A 16,381-nucleotide genomic window follows, 5' to 3' on the forward strand; every position below is an offset into this window, starting at 1 on the left:
CTCAAACATCATGAAAAGTAAAGTAACAAAATATAGTGAGGTCCACATCTTTGTGGAAGTGAGTTCTTTTTATATGCTCAACATGGAAACAAAATATATCTGTTTTTAAAGAATACAACTGAAGGCCATCTTATGAACCAAATCTGTTCTGCCCCACTTGATGTTAATAGCTCAGCCTCCTAAAAAATTTAGTTTGAAACCCTAAATGAGGTACTGTTATTGTCAGCTATCAATAGATGAACAAATGGAGGGTCAGAGAAGTCAAGATCACAGCTAAATAAATGCTGTATCCAGGGTTCCACTAGGTCATCCTGCTACTAGACTCTGCCTAGAGAAGGCTCACCAGAGTGAGGTCCCCACCCATGACCAAAAGGTGAATACTTTTAACAAAAACCCAGATCAGGAATTTCCTCTTTACCAGCCTCTCAAGGCCCGAGGCTTCCTCTGCCCACACAGTAACTTCAGGTGCTTCAGAGAAAACAGGAATTCAGACACTGAGATGGCTTCCCCAGCTCAGTTCACCAAATGTTTACAGAATGTCAGGTAAGAAGAGATCAGACAGTGGGGCCCAGGAGTCCAGGCTTTCAACTCTAGGCTCCTCATCCTCCTAGTCCTGTGACCTTGGACCAGCCCTGAATGTCTCCAAGCTCCAATATTCCATCTGTAAAATGGGATGAATTATATGTTACCATATCATGGAGGGGCTGTGATGAGAATTAAGGGAAAGCTTTGAGTAAAATGGACCTATTGTTTATAACTTCCCCCACAGATTTTGCTGTTGGAATCCTCATCCCTTCATGGAGGGTCTTTGCAAGGCTGAGGTGTCCTCCTCAACTGGCTGCCAGGGGAAAGGAAAAGGGATTGGAAGAACCAGGTCTAATGCCATGCATGTAACCCGCCTCCCACAGGATTACACCAACCACTTTCCCTGTAGGAACTGGCTCTCTCTGAAGGGGTGTGGCTGGGAGGAGTGTGAATAAAGCTACACAAGTATATGAGCCGTAAAAAACCCGGTCTGCCTGGGCTCTTATATAAAAGGCCTTCATTGCCTCACTGCAGATGAGACAGCAGTAAGACTTCAAGCTCCCTCTCACATCTGGATCGTACTGGACCTGCAAACTCAGAACAAGGTAAGAGCCTGGCTTTCTTAAGAGTTTCATTACTCACAGTTTGTGACTGTCTCCCCTTTATCAGTCCTAAAGAGAGGCCATATGCCCAGGGTAAAATGAGATCAGACTTAGACCTGCTTCTTTTTAAACAAAATTCTATGTTCTTTTCAAATGGAGCACTGATAACATGAGTTATCGTCATAAACTAAGCCAAACCAAATGAGTTGTTCATAATTGCTTTTTTATTTCTTGCCAATATTTTCTGAAAGGCAGAGTAAGGTGAAGGCAAGAGGTATTCAATGAGGAAGGGGTGGTATAAAGAACCGGAGACAGAAGTTCTGGCTGCCTGTCCCAGCTTTGTCACTTGCCCACTATGGGACCTTGAGCAATTTATTTACCAGTCTGAACCTAACTGTCGCATCTGTAACCTGGTGGTGATGGATTATTACCTACCAGGAAGGGCTCTTGTGCTAATTAACAAGGTGAGAAGGAAATACAGGTCAAGTGCTCTGGCACATAGTCGATGTCAAATAGAAATGCTAATTCTCTTCTTTGAAATGTGGTTTTTGTTACCCACCTGATAAAATCTATGCAGTTTAGTGTAGCAGTTAAGGTCATCCTATTTATTAAATGATTTATTTTTAAAAGCATTGATTGAGGACTTTCTCTATGCCAGGCACAGTGCCTCAACAGTCTAAATGCTCTGATAGAAATTCACCTCTATTCCCCTGGTTCACTTTGCCCAGTCAGTTCGGATGACCTACCCCTCCTTCATGCCTTTCCTTAGGCTCTTACTGAATCCCAAATACCCCTCCTCACAAACCCACCCATCTCAGAATGTCCAAGCCTCATGCGTGTTTAACCTTGGGTCAAGCATCACCTTTCATGTCACTTACCATGTCCTTTCTCATTGTGTGGTCATCTGAGTCCATGTAGGACAGTGAGATAGAAATTCAGTCCACTGCAGCTGGAAGAGAGTTGACAGTTATCTCATCCAGCATCTTGATTTCCAGATAAAGGAGCTGAGACCCAGAGTGGGAGAGTGACTTGCCCAAGATCAAGTTGGGGACCCAGTTGGGACAGACTCCTGATCAATGCTATTTAGATTCCCCAAAGAGTTGCCTCTAAGTTTTTAAGATGTGAGACTTTCTTTTTCACCTTGATAAATTCAACATCTAGTCTAGTGCACGGCCAGTAGTAGGTGCCCCACGAATGCTTACTGACTGGTGAATGAAGGAGTGAGGAGTAACTAAGTGAGTGGATGAGGGAGTGAGAGTTAATGAGGTACAGAGGGTGGGGAAGAATGAATGAAGAGTAGGAAGTTTCTGACGTTCAAGACTCAAGTCAAGCAGACATGCAAATACACAGGTTGCTTGTCTACTAATTCGAGGAAACAGAAGGTTCCTTGATCTCACTCTGAAGCAGGCAGCCATGTGTCAGGCTGGAGGGAGGGTCATCTCGCAGCCTAGTGCTGCTGAACTGCTGCCCAGCACTGACTCACCTGCCTTTTGTCAGACAGGTTCCCACCAAGCTGAAGCCATGAGGATCCACAGCCTCGCCCTGCTCTCCTTCCTCCTTCTGGCTGCTCCAATGCTCTCGGTGGAGGCCAGAAAGGAAGGGAGGAATAGACAGGGCAACAAAGTCAGCACAGATAAACTGCATACTCTAGGCGCGCCCCAGACTGAGGCAAGCAGCCAGCCACCCAAGCGCCTGACCAAAGGCAAGTTCATCACCCAAGACCATGCTGACTGCAGATGGGTGGTGACCAAGCAGGAGGAGGGCATTGCCCTGAAGGTCGAGTGCACCCAACAGGACAACGAGTTTTCCTGTTTCTTCACCGGCAATCCAACCTCATGCCTAGAATCAGACAAAAAGAATGCCTACTGGAAACAAATTGGCCGGAATCTGCGTTCGCAGAAGGTCATCTGTGGTGATGCCAAGAGCATCCTGAAGACCAGGGTGTGCAGAAAGAAGTTTCCAGAATCCAATCTCAAGCTGGTTAACTCCACTCTGATTAAGATCAAGAAGCCCAGCCAGGAGTTAATGGAGCCGTCTCCCAAGGAGCAGAGCAAGGCCAAAGTGACCACCCCCACCAGCCCAGCAAAGACCCAGACCATGAACACCAAAGATCCTGAGTGTGTGGAAGACCCAGACTTGGTAAACCAGAGGAAGACGGCCCTGGAGTACTGTGGGGAGCCCTGGAGCTCTTTCTGCAAATTCTTCGTGTCCATGGTACAGGGCAGTTCATGCTAATGAGGTCAAAAGGGAACAGAGTCCATTAGGAGGTGTCACGTCAAAGCCCTTCCATATGCTGTAAAGATCTCCCAGTTCCCTGTAAGATGAACATTTGTGCTGTAGGAGTGCAATGGATTATTTAAACAGATTTTATAATTTTTGTTTCTGTATTTTGGAATTTGTTTTATATTCATTTCCTTACATGTGATTTTAAGAGGCTGTTGACCTCTATATGTTTCCATGGCCCACAAAGCTATGTTTCTATGGGCAGTAAGGACCACTCTTTGAGCTGAATGAGCCAGAGTGATGATTTCAGTGCAATGCTCTTTCTGCCCAATTACCAAATATAATAAAGCTCTGTGCATTTTTCAGGAATATGTTCAACCATTGTTTGGTTTCTCTATGTTGGTTCCAATGAACTCATATACTGGTCCTCATATATCAGTAGAAAAAAATCCTGTTCACCACTCATCCCAAATCATCCCATAAGGTGGCCCATTCCTGAATCCCTATCTTCATACTTTCATGCTTTGGTCTCTGGTATTTGATACTTACTGAACTGATTTCAAATGGGACACCTGGAGCATAATGTGATGAAGACACCTGTCAGGGGCTCACAGACGGTAAGAGGGGAGGCAGGATTTGAACCCAGGATAGAGGAACACCCTCCACTGATTCAAGTCCGGGCTGCCCATGACCACTCGCCATATGTGGGACTCCTGACCTCGGGGAGCTCATTTCAGGACTAGATGGGTCTAGATAAGTACAGCTCCCTGAGATGAAGACTCCAACACAAGGGGGAAAGGCAGGGCAGAAAACCAGAGAGAAAAGGCAGAAACTTCTGGAAGATCTCAGGTTGAGCTTCACAGAAGAGGTGATACTGGAGTTGGAATTTGGAGAGAGTATCTTTAGGTAGGAAATGGGCAGAATGGAGACACATTAGGCAGATGACAGATGTATGAAAGCAAAGAGATGAGAAAAATCCTAAAAGATGGGAAAGGCCACATGGGTAGAAGGTGGTGGGATGCAGGGGTGACATTGCTGTTAGTCATTTACATGTTAGTCTGAAAGATCTCAAAGGGTTTGAATTCAAGAGCTGGGGAGAGAGAAGGATGTAGCCCCAGTGTCGTGTCACAATTCCACAAAGAACAAAAAGCGAGGAGCAGAAGTTGGTAAAAGTACTGTTCTCTGGAGTCTTTATAGAGTTGATGTCAGGGAGGAATGGCAGATGGGGAGGAAGAGGGGCCTCCTACACTCACCAGCCTACCAGGACCTACATGGAGGGTTGTCAATGACCACCCAGAGTGTGACAGCATCAGAGTACGTTTGGATATCATCCTCAACATTATCAACACTAATAGTTCTCTCTCACTCGCTATGCACCAGGCACTGTGCTAAGCACTTTTCGATGTTGGAAAAAGGAAGAAGAAAGAAAGAAAAAAGGAGGGAAGGAAGGGAGAAAGGAAGGGCAACAATGGGGAGCAGAATAATAATAATAAAAGTCTATTGATAGTATTATTGGATTGCTTAAACCAAGGCAATCCAGAAGCTGCTCTGTCTTCAGACTTTGCAATTACCCAGGTTAATGAATCACCTTACCGTTAAACTTTTTTTAATGGGGATAATGTAATCAGCTTTAGAGCTGTTGTAAGATGCTCATTGGTCAATAAATCTAAAGCACCCAGTGCCCCATGGCTTACATAATGGATATTCAACACATCTGACCGTCTAAAGTCCGTGGCACAAGAATGGCTTGTGGATGTAGCTCAGAACTTCCTTATGTAAACTCTTAAAAGTGGAAGTTTTCTTTTTTCTAACACAATAAGCAAAGGGTAACAACCATTATCTATCGGTTGTATGTGCCTGTGGCTTTGCCCCGTTCTCTCTCCTTTTTTTTTAAAGATATCTTGATTTATTAATGATAATTGAAAAATACAATAAAAACACATTGTAACAAGGAAATATCCCAGAAAGAATTTTTAAAATCAAAGATATAAGAAGAAAAGAGAGAATATATAAGAAAATAAGAAGATCAGTCTAGAACCTTGTTACTCAAGGTGTGGTCGCAGACCAGAAGTATTGACATCTCTTGGTACCTGGTCAGATATAAAGATTCTCAGGCCCCATTCCAGATCTATTAAGTTGAAATCTGCATTTTAATAAGATCCCCAGGTGATTTGGGTGCACACTAAATTTGGAGAAATTTACCTACGAGACCAATATATTAGTTAGGATGCTTTTGGTTTCAAGTACAAGAAAACCGTTTCAAAGCAGCTTTAAGTATAAGGATAGTTTGGGGATTTTTTCGCAACTTTATTGGAGTATAATTGCTTTACAATGGTGTGTTAGTTTCTGCTTTATAACAAAGTGAATCAGCTATACATATACATATATCACCAATTCTCCTCCCTCTTGCGTCTCCCTCCCACCCTCCCTATCCCACCCCTCTAGGTGATCACAAAGCACCAAGGTGATCTCCCTGTGCTATATGTCTGCTTCCCACTAACTGTCTATTTTACATTTGGTAGTGTATATATGTCCATGCCACTCTCTCACTTCGTCCCAGCTTACCCTTCCCCCTCCCCGTGTCCTCAAGCCCATCTCTACATCTGTGTCTTTATTCCTGTCCTGCCCCTAGGTTCTTCATAACTATTATTTTTTATTTTTTTAGATTCCATATATATGTGTTAGCATACGGTATTTATTTTTCTTTTTCTGACTTACTTCACTCTGTATGACAGTCTCTAGGTCCATCCACCTCACTACAAACAACTTAATTTTGTTTCTTTTTATGGCTGAGTAATATTCCATTGTATATATGTGCCACGTCTTCTTTACCCATTCATCTCTCGATGGACACTTAGGTTGCTTCCATATCCTGGCTATTGTAAATAGTGCTGCAATGAACATTGTGGTACATGACTCTTTTTGAATTATGGTTTTCTCAGGGTATATGCCCAGTAGTGGGATTGCTGGGTCGTATGGTAGTTCTATTTTAAGTTTTTTAAGGAACCTCCATACTGTTCTCCATAGTGGCTGTATCAATTTACATTCCCACCAACAGTGCAAGAGGGTTCCCCTTTCTCCACACCCTCTCCAGCATTTATTGTTCTAGATTTTTTGATGATGACCATTCTGACTAGTGTGAGATGATATCTCATTGTAGTTTTGATTTGCATTTCTCTAATGATTAGTGATGATGAGCAACCTTTCATGTGTTTGTTGGCAATCTGTATATATTCTTCGGAGAAATGTCTGTTTAGGTCTTCTGCCCATTTTTAGATTGGGTTGTTTGTTTTTTTGATATTGAGCTGCATGAGCTGCTTATAAATTTTGGAGATTAATCCTTTGTCAGTTGCTTCATTTGCAAATATTTTCTCCCATTCTGAGTGTTGTCTTTTCGTCTTGTTTATGGTTTCCTTGGATGTGCAAAAGCTTTTAAGTTTCATTAGGTCCCATTTGTTTACTTTTGTTTTTATTTCCATTTCTCTAGGAGGTGGGTCAAAAAGGATCTTGCTGTGATTTATGTCCTAGAGTGTTCTGCCTATGTTTTCCTCTAAGAGTTTTATAGTGTCTGGCCTTACATTTAGGTCTTTAATCCATTTTGAGTTTATTTCTGTGCATGGTGTTAGGGAGTGGTCTAATTTCATTCTTTTACATGTAGCTGTCCAGCTTTCCCAGCACCACTTATGGAAGAGGCTGTCTTTTCTCCATTGTATATTCTTGCCTGTTTTATCAAAAATAAGGTGACCATATGTGCATGGGTTTGACTCTGGGTTTTCTATCCTGTTCCATTGATCTATATTTCTGTTTTTGTGCCAGTACCATACTGTCTTGATTACTGTAGCTTTGTAGTATAGTCTGAAGTCTGGGAGCCTGATTCCTCCAGCTCCATTTCTCATTCTCAAGATTGCTTTGGCTATTTGAGATCCTTTGTGTTGCCATACAAATCGTGAAATATTTTGTTCTAGTTTTGTGAAAAATGCCATTGGTAGTTTGATAGGGATTGCATTGAATCTGTAGATTGTTTTGGGTAGTAGAGTCATTTTCACAATGTTGATTCTTCCAATCCAAGAACATGGTATATCTCTCCATCTGTTTGTATCATCTTTAATTTCTTTCATCAGTGTCTTATAGTTTTCTGCATACAGGTCTTTTGTCTCCTTAGGTATGTTTATTCCTAGGTATTTTATTCTTTTTGTTGCAATGGTGAATGGGAGTGTTTCCTTAATTTCTCTTTGAGATTTTTCATCATTAGCGTATAGGCCTGCAAGAGATTTCTGTGCATTAATTTTATATCCTGCTACTTTACCAAATTCATTGATTAGCTCTAGTAGTTTTCTGGTAGCATCTTTAGGATTCTCTATGTATAATATCAGGTCATCTGCAAACAGTGACAGCTTTACTTTTCTTTTCCGATTTGGATTCCTTTTATTTCTTTGTCTTCTCTGATTGCTGTGGCTAACACTTCCAAAACTATGTTGAATAATAGTGGTGGGAGTGGACAACCTTGTCTTGTTCCTGATCTTAGAGGAAATGGTTTCAGGTTTTCACCACTGAGAACAATGTTGGCTGTGGGTTTGACATATATGGCGTTTATTATGTTGAGGTAAGTTCCCTCTATGCCTACTTTCTGGAGGGTGTTTATCACAAATGGGTGTCGAATTTTGTTGAAAACACTTTCTGCATCTATTGAGATGATCATATGGTTTTTCTCCTTCAATTTGTTAATATGGTGTATCACATTGATTGATTTGCGTATATTGAAGAATCCTTGCATTCCTGGGATAAACCCCATTTGATCATGGTGTATGATCCATTTAATGTGCTGTTGCATTCTGTTTGCTAGTATTTTGTTCAGGATTTTTGCATCTATGTTCATCAGTGATATTGGCCTGTAGTTTTCTTTCTTTGTGACATCTTTGTCTGGTTTTGGTATCAGGGTGATGGTGGCCTCGTAGAATGAGTTTGGGAGTGTTCCTCCCTCTGCTATATTTTGGAAGAGTTTGAGAAGGATAGGTGTTAGCTCTTCTCTAAATGTTTGATAAAATTCGCCTGTGAAGCCATCTGGTCCTGGGCTTTTGTTTGTTGGAAGATTTTTAATCACAGTCTCAATTTCAGTGCCTGTGATTGGTCTGTTTATATTTTCTATTTCTTCCTGGTTCAGTCTCGGAAGGTTGTGCTTTTCTAAGAATTTGTCCATTTCTTCCAGGTTGTCCATTTTATTGGCATATAGTTGCTTGTACTAATCTCTCATGATCCTTTGTATTTCTGCAGTGTCAGTTGTTACTTCTCCTTTTTCATTTCTAATTCTGTTGATTTGAGTCTTCTCCCTTTTTTTCTTGATGAGTCTGGCTAATGGTTTATCAATTTTGTTTATCTTCTCAAAGAACCAGCTTTTGTTTTATTGATCTTTGCTATCATTTCCTTCATTTCTTTTTCATGTATTTCTGATCTGATCTTTCTGATTTCTTTCCTTGTGCTAACTTTGGGGGTTTTTTGTTCTTCTTTCTCTAACTGCTTTAGGTGTAAGGTTAGGTTGTTTATTTGAGATGTTTCCTGTTTCTTGTGGTAGGATTGTATTGCTGTAAACTTCCCTCTTAGAACTGCTTTTGCTGCATCCCATAGGCTTTGGGTCATAATGTTTTCATTGTCATTTGTTTCTAGGTACTTTTTGACTTCCTCTTTGATTTCTTCAGTGATCTCTTCGTTATTAAGTAGTGTATTGTTTAGCCTCCACGTGTTAGTATTTTTTAGATATTTTCCTGTAATTCATATCTAGTCTCATAGCATTGTGGTCAGACAAGATACTTGATATGATATCAATTTTCTTAAATTTACCAAGGCTTGATTGATGACCCAAGATATAATCTATCCGGAGAATGTTCCATGAGCACTTGAGAAGAAAGTGTATTCTGTTGTTTTTGGATGGAATGTCCTACAAATATCAATTAAGTCCATCTTGTTTAATGTATCATTTAAAGCTTTGTTTCCTTATTTATTTTCATTTTGGACGATCTGTCCATTGGTGAAAGCAGGGTGTTAAAGTCCCCTACTATGATTGTGTTACTGTCAATTTCCCCTTTTATGGCTGTTAGCATTTTCCTTATGTATTGAGGTACTCCTATGTTGGGTGTATAAGTATTTGCAATTGTTATATCTTCTTCTTGGAGATATCCCTTGATCATTATGTAGTGTCCTTCTTTGTCTCTTGTAATAGTCTTTATTTTAAAGTCTGTTTTGTCTGATATGAGATTGCTACTCCAGCTTTCTTTTGATTTCCATTTGCATGGAATACCTTTTTCCATCCTCTCACTTTCAGTCTGTATGTGTCCCTAGGTCTGAAGTGGGTCTCTTGTAGACAGCATATATATGGGTCTTGTTTTTGTATCCATTCAGCCAGTCTATGTCTTTTGGTGGGAGCATTTAATCCCTTTACATTAAGGTTATTATCGATATGTATGTTCTTATTACCATTTTCTTAATTGTTTGGGGTTTGTTATTGTAGGTCTTTCCCTTCATTTGCGTTTCCTGCCTAGAGAAGTCCCTTTAGCATTTGTTGTAAAGCTGGTTTGGTGGTGCTGAATTCTCTTAGCTTTTGCTTGTCTGTAAAGGTTTTAATTTCTCTGTTGAATCTCAATGAGATCCTTGCTGGGTAAAGTAATCTTGGTTGTAGGTTTTTCCCTTTCATCACTTTGAATATGTCTTACCACTCCCTTCTGGCTTGCAGAGTTTTGCTGAAGGTTCAGCTGTTAACCTTATGGGGATTCCCTTGTACGTTATTTGTTGTTTTTCTCTTGCTGCTTTTAATATTTTTTCTTTGCATTTAATTTCTGGTAGTTTTATTAATATGTGTCTTGGCATGTTTCTCCTTGGATTTGTCCTGTATAGGACTCTCTGTGGTTCCTGGACTTGATAGACTATTTCCTTTGCCATATTAGGGAAGTTTTCAACTATAATCTCTTCAAATATTTTCTCAGTCCCTTTCTTTTTCTCTTCTTCTTCGACCCCTATAATTCAAATGTTGGTGCATTTAAGGTTGTCACAGAGATCTCTGAGACTGTCCTCAATTCATTTCATTCTTTTTTCTTTATTCTGCTCTGCAGTAGTTATTTCCACTATTTTATCTTCCAGGTCACTTATCCGTTCTTCTGTCTCAGTTATTCTGATATTGATTCCTTCTAGAGAATTTTAAATTTCATTTATTTTATTGTTCATCATTGTTTCTTTGCTTTTTCATTCTTTTAGGTCCTTGTTAAACGTGTCTTGTATTTTTGCTATTCTATTTCCAAGATTTTGGATCATCTTTACTATCATTACTCTGAATTCTTTTTCAGGTAGACTGCTTATTTCCTCTTCATTTGTGTGATCTGGTGGGTTTTTACTTTGCTCCGTCATCTGCTGTGTTTTTCTCTGTCTTCTCATTTGGCTTAACTTACTGTGTTTGCGATCTCCTTTTCGCAGGCTGCAGGTTTGTAGTTCCCGTTGTTTTTGGTGTCTGCCCCCAGTGGCTAAGGTTGGTTCAGTGGGTTGTGTATGGTTCCTGGTGGAGGGGACTGGTGCCTGTGTTCTGGTGGATGAGGCTGGATCTTGTCTTTCTGGTGGGTGGGACCACGTCTGGTGGTGTGTTTTGCCGTGTCTGTGACCTTATTATGATTTTAGGCAGCCTCTCTGCTAATGGGTGGGTTTGTGTTCCTCTCTTGCTAGTTGTTTGGCATAGTGTGTCCAGCACTGTAGCTTGCTGGTTGTTGAGTGGAGCTGGATTTTAGCCTTGAGATGGAGATCTCTGGGAGAGCTTTTGCTGTTTGATATTACATGGAGCTGGGAGGTCTCTGGTGGACCAATCTCTTGAACTCGGCTCTCCCACCTCAGAGGCACAGGCCTGACACCCGGCTGGAGCACCAAGACCCTGTCAGCCACACAGCTTTAGGGAAGTCTGGGGTTTTCTGTCAGCATTCATTTGGTGTTCTGTAGGAGTTGTTCCACTTGTAGATGTATTTCTGATGTATTTGTGGGGAGGAAGTTGATCTCCACGTCTTACTCCTCTGCCATCTTAAAGGTCTCCCTGCCCCGTTCTCTTTTTTGCTCCCAAACAACTAACCCATAGGTGTTTCATCCTCATTTTCTAGATGAGGAAACTGAGGCTCAGAGAAGCTGAACCACTTGCCAGGGTCACAAAGCCTGGGAGAGGCTGAGCCTAGGGAGAAGGCAGGTCTGGAAGCCCCGAAGCCCTTTCTGCCTCTGCAACTCAGGATTTCTTCACTGGGTGAGAGAAGAGGGACATTTGTGGTCTTTAGATGTGGGCCTAGCCATAAAGCAGGATGAGCAGGATGCATCTGCCCCTTCCATGTGTACAGCCCTTCTATGTACTTACAAAGAGAAAGTTCCAGAAGCTCAAGCTTCCATTCGTGCACAGTCTTTCATCATAGTCACATCCTGGGGAGATGTTTTTAAAACACAATAAAAAATTTAAAAAGACAACACAGACTTTACACAAGCTTTTATCCAACTTGGCACTCTGTATTTTCTCTCTGAAGGCTTTCTGCATATGAAGTGAAGGAGCCAGAGTGTGTGTGGGGTGTGTGTATATGTGTGTGTGTGTGTGTGTGTGTGTGTGTGGTGTCCCTATAGGAATTATTCCCTTGGTAACAAAACACAGGAAGCTCTCAGATGGGTAAGAAGTGCTGAGGGATGGAAATTCTGCATCCCCTAAAGCTGCTCAGTGATGGGAATGTCTTGTATTCCTTATAAAACTACATCTCAGCAGAAAAAAAAGAAACAGGGCCTCTTCCCTCCATTGGCTCTGGCTCTGTGTTTTGATAACTCACAACAAAACCAATGTCGACTTGAACCTCTGGAATCCAGTACATGTCACCTGGCATCCTACCCAGCCACCTCTTTCCCCAGCCTCCCTTCTAAATTGTTTTTGGCAGGACAAGCAAAGGAGGCAAAAGTGTTTGGGGCTGACAGCTCCCATGCAAATACAAGGCCAGGCGTCACTTGTGGGGTTGGTTTTCATAGCACTCCACGTTGAATGCTCACTTTGAAATCTCTCACTCAAAAACATTTCATGAATATGCAAGAAAACACTTATTAGGAGCCCTGCTAAGTGAGGGATCAGGATGGGGGAGTGGGGAGAAGATTCTAGGGGAAGGCTGTTTTGGGGGCCTGGTGAGTTTGAGGTGGGTTATCCAGGGAGGATTTTCTTCAGGTATTTGGATATGTGGGTAATAACATAGCAAAGATGATTTCTGTCTTGTCTATCACTATAGCCCCAGCCTTTAGGGTACAACCAAGCACATAAGAGATTCTCAAAAAATACTGGCTGAATAAATAGAAGAGGAGAGAAGTTATGGCAAGAGCAAAGATTATGGGCTTCAGAGTTAAAAAACAAACTGGGTTTGAGTTTCTAGTTGTGTGACCTGAGACAAGTTATATTTTCTATCTCAGCCTCAGGTTCTCCATCTCTAAAATGGGTCTAAGAAAATCCATCCAATAAGAACTAGAAGTAATTTAATTAAAGTCTAAAGCATGAGCCTTACACAAATGGATCATTAAGATTTTATATCAGTGAATGAATGAATTAATTAATGAGGCCATTAGCTGAGGCAAGAGACGAGAAGACAATTTTCTAAAAAGATTGCACAAGTCTCAAAATATGCCATGCCAAGGGCCTGACAGTCAAATGGACCCTGGCTGTTCCTAATTTCCTCCCAAAGACCACACTCTACCTAATGGCCGTTAAGCATCCCACACTCGTGGCCTGAACAGAAGGACTTTCCATGGAGTAGGAGAAAAGGTGAAGACAAAGTTCGTTCTTTGGGGCAAACTTGGTGACTTTTTTAACAGCCTTCTAGCTCACTTGCCATGGCTCCTCCTCCTCCTCTCCCTCAGTTCTACAGCTGGGGGGCTCTGGGGCTCAGCCCAGCACTTGGTTCCGGGTCATCTCTCCCAGTGTCACTTTTTTATATGTCATCTGCCCACTCATGACTCCCACATTTATATCTCCAGCCATACCTGTCCCCTAACCTCCAGCTGCCCTCTCAGCATCGCTGCTTGGATACCCAAAAGGTATCTTAAACATCAAACGTCCACGTCCAAATGCGCTGCTGACCTTCCCCCTAGATGCGTGCTCCTCCCATGTTTTTTCCCAACTCAGTTCACGGTAATGCCATCCTTCCAGTTGCTCAGGGCAGAACCCTCCAAGAGTCGTATCTGACTCTTCTCACGCTGTACATCCCGTTCATCTACAAGTTCTTCCATCTCCACTTTCAGAATATAATCCGGAACATGGCTTTTTGCCACTTAATTACCGCCAGTCTCTCTTACTGGCAGATTATTGCAATTGTGTTCTGACCCATCTCCCTGCTTCTGGCCTCGCCTCCTGCAGTCTATTCCAGTACAGTAGCCAGAAACTCCCCCTAATGTACAAGTAGGACCACCTTGCTTCTCTGCTAAAAGCTCTTCAATGACTCACCATCTCACTCAGAGTAAATGCCAAAAATGCTCGTGATGTCTTGCAGAGCCCTGGGTGACCCAGTCCCCTCATTCCTTTCTGACCTGAACTCCAATGACTTAACCCCTGGGTTACTCTGCTCCAGCCACACTGGCCTTCCTGTCTTTGGAGCTCACCCAGCACTCTCCTGCCCCAGGACCTTTGCACTTGCTCTTCCCTTTACCTGGAGAGCTCCCTTACTTCTTTCAGATCCCTACTCAAATATCCCCCTAGTCCCCAATCCTGCTTTATTTTCCCCAAACACTTGTCACCACCTGGCACAAACTCGACTTACCTGTTTCACTTGTTATTGGCTTATTGTCTGCCTCCCCTTAGAATATAAGCTCCCTGAGAGCTGACTTTGTTTTGGTCACTGCTGTTTCTTTACGCCTTTTGTACAAAGCCTGGATCTCAATAAAATCTCTCTTTTTAAAAACAGATTTAACACGAGAGTTATTTTAGTGTCAGACAGCCCTCAGCCCCAATTTCTGTTCCAGAAATGTGATTGAGGTTGAATTACTTATGCTTAATAAGTCTTAATGCCCTTATCTGGAAAACAGCAATCAAAAAACTCTTCCTTATAAATTAAGTGAATCTAGGAATATAAAGTACTGCGCTCTCTGCTTGGAACATAGTCATTGATCAAAAATACATTAGTTGAGCAAATATTGTACACTAATGCATATATGTGGAATCTAGAAACATGGTAGAGATGATCTTATTTGCAAAGCAGAAATAGAGACACAGGTGTAGAGAAAAAATGTATGGATACCAAGAGGGAAAGGGGTGGGGTGGGAGGAATTGGGAGACTGGGATTGACACATATACATTATTGATACTATGTATAAAATAGACAACTGATGGGAACATAACTGTATAGCACAGGGAGCTCTACCTAATGCGCTGCGGTAACCTAAATGGGCGGGAAGTCCAAAAGGGAGGGGATCTCTGTATGTGCATGGCTGGTTCATTTTGTTGTGCAGTGGAGGCTAACACACATGGTAAAGCAACCACACTCCAATAAAAAGTAGTATAAATAAATAAATAAATAAAATAGCAAAAAAAAAAAAAAAGTTAGTTGTTCTTGTTTGGCTTTGACTACTATTATTGAACATCATACTTTCCAAAGGGTGTGATCTCTAGTCTCGTGACAAAAATGACAAGGTCCGTATCTCTCCCAGCTTATGTGCATTTAATTACAAAGACCCTCTCTTCATGATTTCCATCCCACTAACCTTACTATTTGATTTTACAAAGACGTTTTGAAAAGATAATAATTGAAGGAAGACATGGGTGGTAATGTGAACCCCCAGATGATCTGATTGCCAAGAACATGAGAGAGGCCTCACTAGCGGAAAAGGGTCAGGAGAGAGCGAAGTCTGCATAGTCTGAGCAGAGAGACACTGGCCTTGACTCAGAAAGGCCCAGGGCTGAGCAGGCTGCCTTCTCTGAGAGGCAGGAACAAAGGGCTCCGTTTTCTAGGAGGTGTGCTCTTCTGCCTGCAGGCTCAGAGCTCCTGCCCAACTCAGCGTCTCCTCCAGGTAAGTGGAGGGAGGTGGGCTGGGGGGTGCAGAGTAGCTGTGCAGTTGCAGGCAGGGTGGCATGGAGGAAAGAGCAAGGGCTCTGGCCGCAGAGATGTGGATTCAGATGCTGGCCCTCCTACTTACTAGCTGTGATCCCGGGCACATCCCTTAACATTTCGGAGACTCAGCTTCATTCATTCAATAAGCGCTAGTGAGGGCCTCCCACGTGGGGCCACTTGAAGCGACCAGATGAGCAATCATAATAGCCAGTGTTTATGGAGCACATACTGCAGGCCGGGTGCTGCTCTGCACATGCGTATTATCTCATTTAATCCGCACACCCTCCCCACAAGGAAGAACGACCCTATTCCCATGACGAAGTTGAGGCCGAGAAAGTTAAGAAACTCGCCCAAGGTCAAGTATTGAAGGTGGAAGTCAAGGTTAAGCATTCTGGCTCCAGGGCCATGCACTTGACCACTACAGCACTTTCAAGAAGCTGGAAACGCCCATGTAAATGTCATTGGGACGCCTTTCTTTTTAACATTTAGAATTTTTTTCTTTAGGATAAATTCTTAGAAATTAGACTACAAGGTCCAAGATTTTACTTTGGAAAGACACTTTTTACTACTGAAAAATTCAAATATTCCTAAGTAAAGAGAGGAGTGCAATGAATGTCTAAGTACCCTTCATCCAGATTAAACGACTATCAACTAATGGCCAATCTCGTTTCATCTACAAGAGGTCCCAATTACCCTCTCCTTTGGATTGTTTTGTAGCAAATCCCAGGCATACATTATTTCATTCATAAATATTTCAACATGTATCTCCAAGAGATGAGGCAAGAGCAAGCTCGTTTTTAAAGCTCCCGGAACATATTGCCAAACTGCCTGCCAAAAGAAAATCTGGCAGCAATTTCCATTCCCACGGTCAGTATAAGAATGTGGCAACTTCTTCTCACTTTTGTCAACCCTGAGCATATCCATTCAGTGTCCCATGACTTATGGAAAAATGTCAAACAT

General features: G+C 42.1%; 1 protein-coding gene across 2 annotated transcripts; it reads left to right on the forward strand.

The window, feature by feature from the left end:
* The first annotated feature begins 1,002 nt into the window (after positions 1–1,002).
* Positions 1,003–3,721, forward strand: LOC118895211 (fibroblast growth factor-binding protein 1-like). Of its 2 annotated transcripts, none has more exons than XM_036852062.1 (2): positions 1,003–1,130; positions 2,629–3,719. In XM_036852062.1, the coding sequence occupies exon 2, from the start codon at positions 2,649–2,651 to the stop codon at positions 3,360–3,362; it is 714 nt and encodes a 237-aa protein (XP_036707957.1). In that variant the 5' UTR covers positions 1,003–1,130; positions 2,629–2,648; the 3' UTR covers positions 3,363–3,719. The 2 variants fall into 2 exon arrangements, with proteins under 2 accessions (XP_036707957.1, XP_036707958.1); XM_036852063.1 differs by having other exon boundaries at positions 1,026–1,130; positions 2,625–3,721.
* Positions 3,722–16,381: the final 12,660 nt, after the last annotated feature.

The sequence above is a fragment of the Balaenoptera musculus genome, chromosome 5 (genome assembly GCF_009873245.2).
Source record: "Balaenoptera musculus isolate JJ_BM4_2016_0621 chromosome 5, mBalMus1.pri.v3, whole genome shotgun sequence".
Taxonomy (NCBI): domain Eukaryota; kingdom Metazoa; phylum Chordata; class Mammalia; order Artiodactyla; family Balaenopteridae; genus Balaenoptera; species Balaenoptera musculus.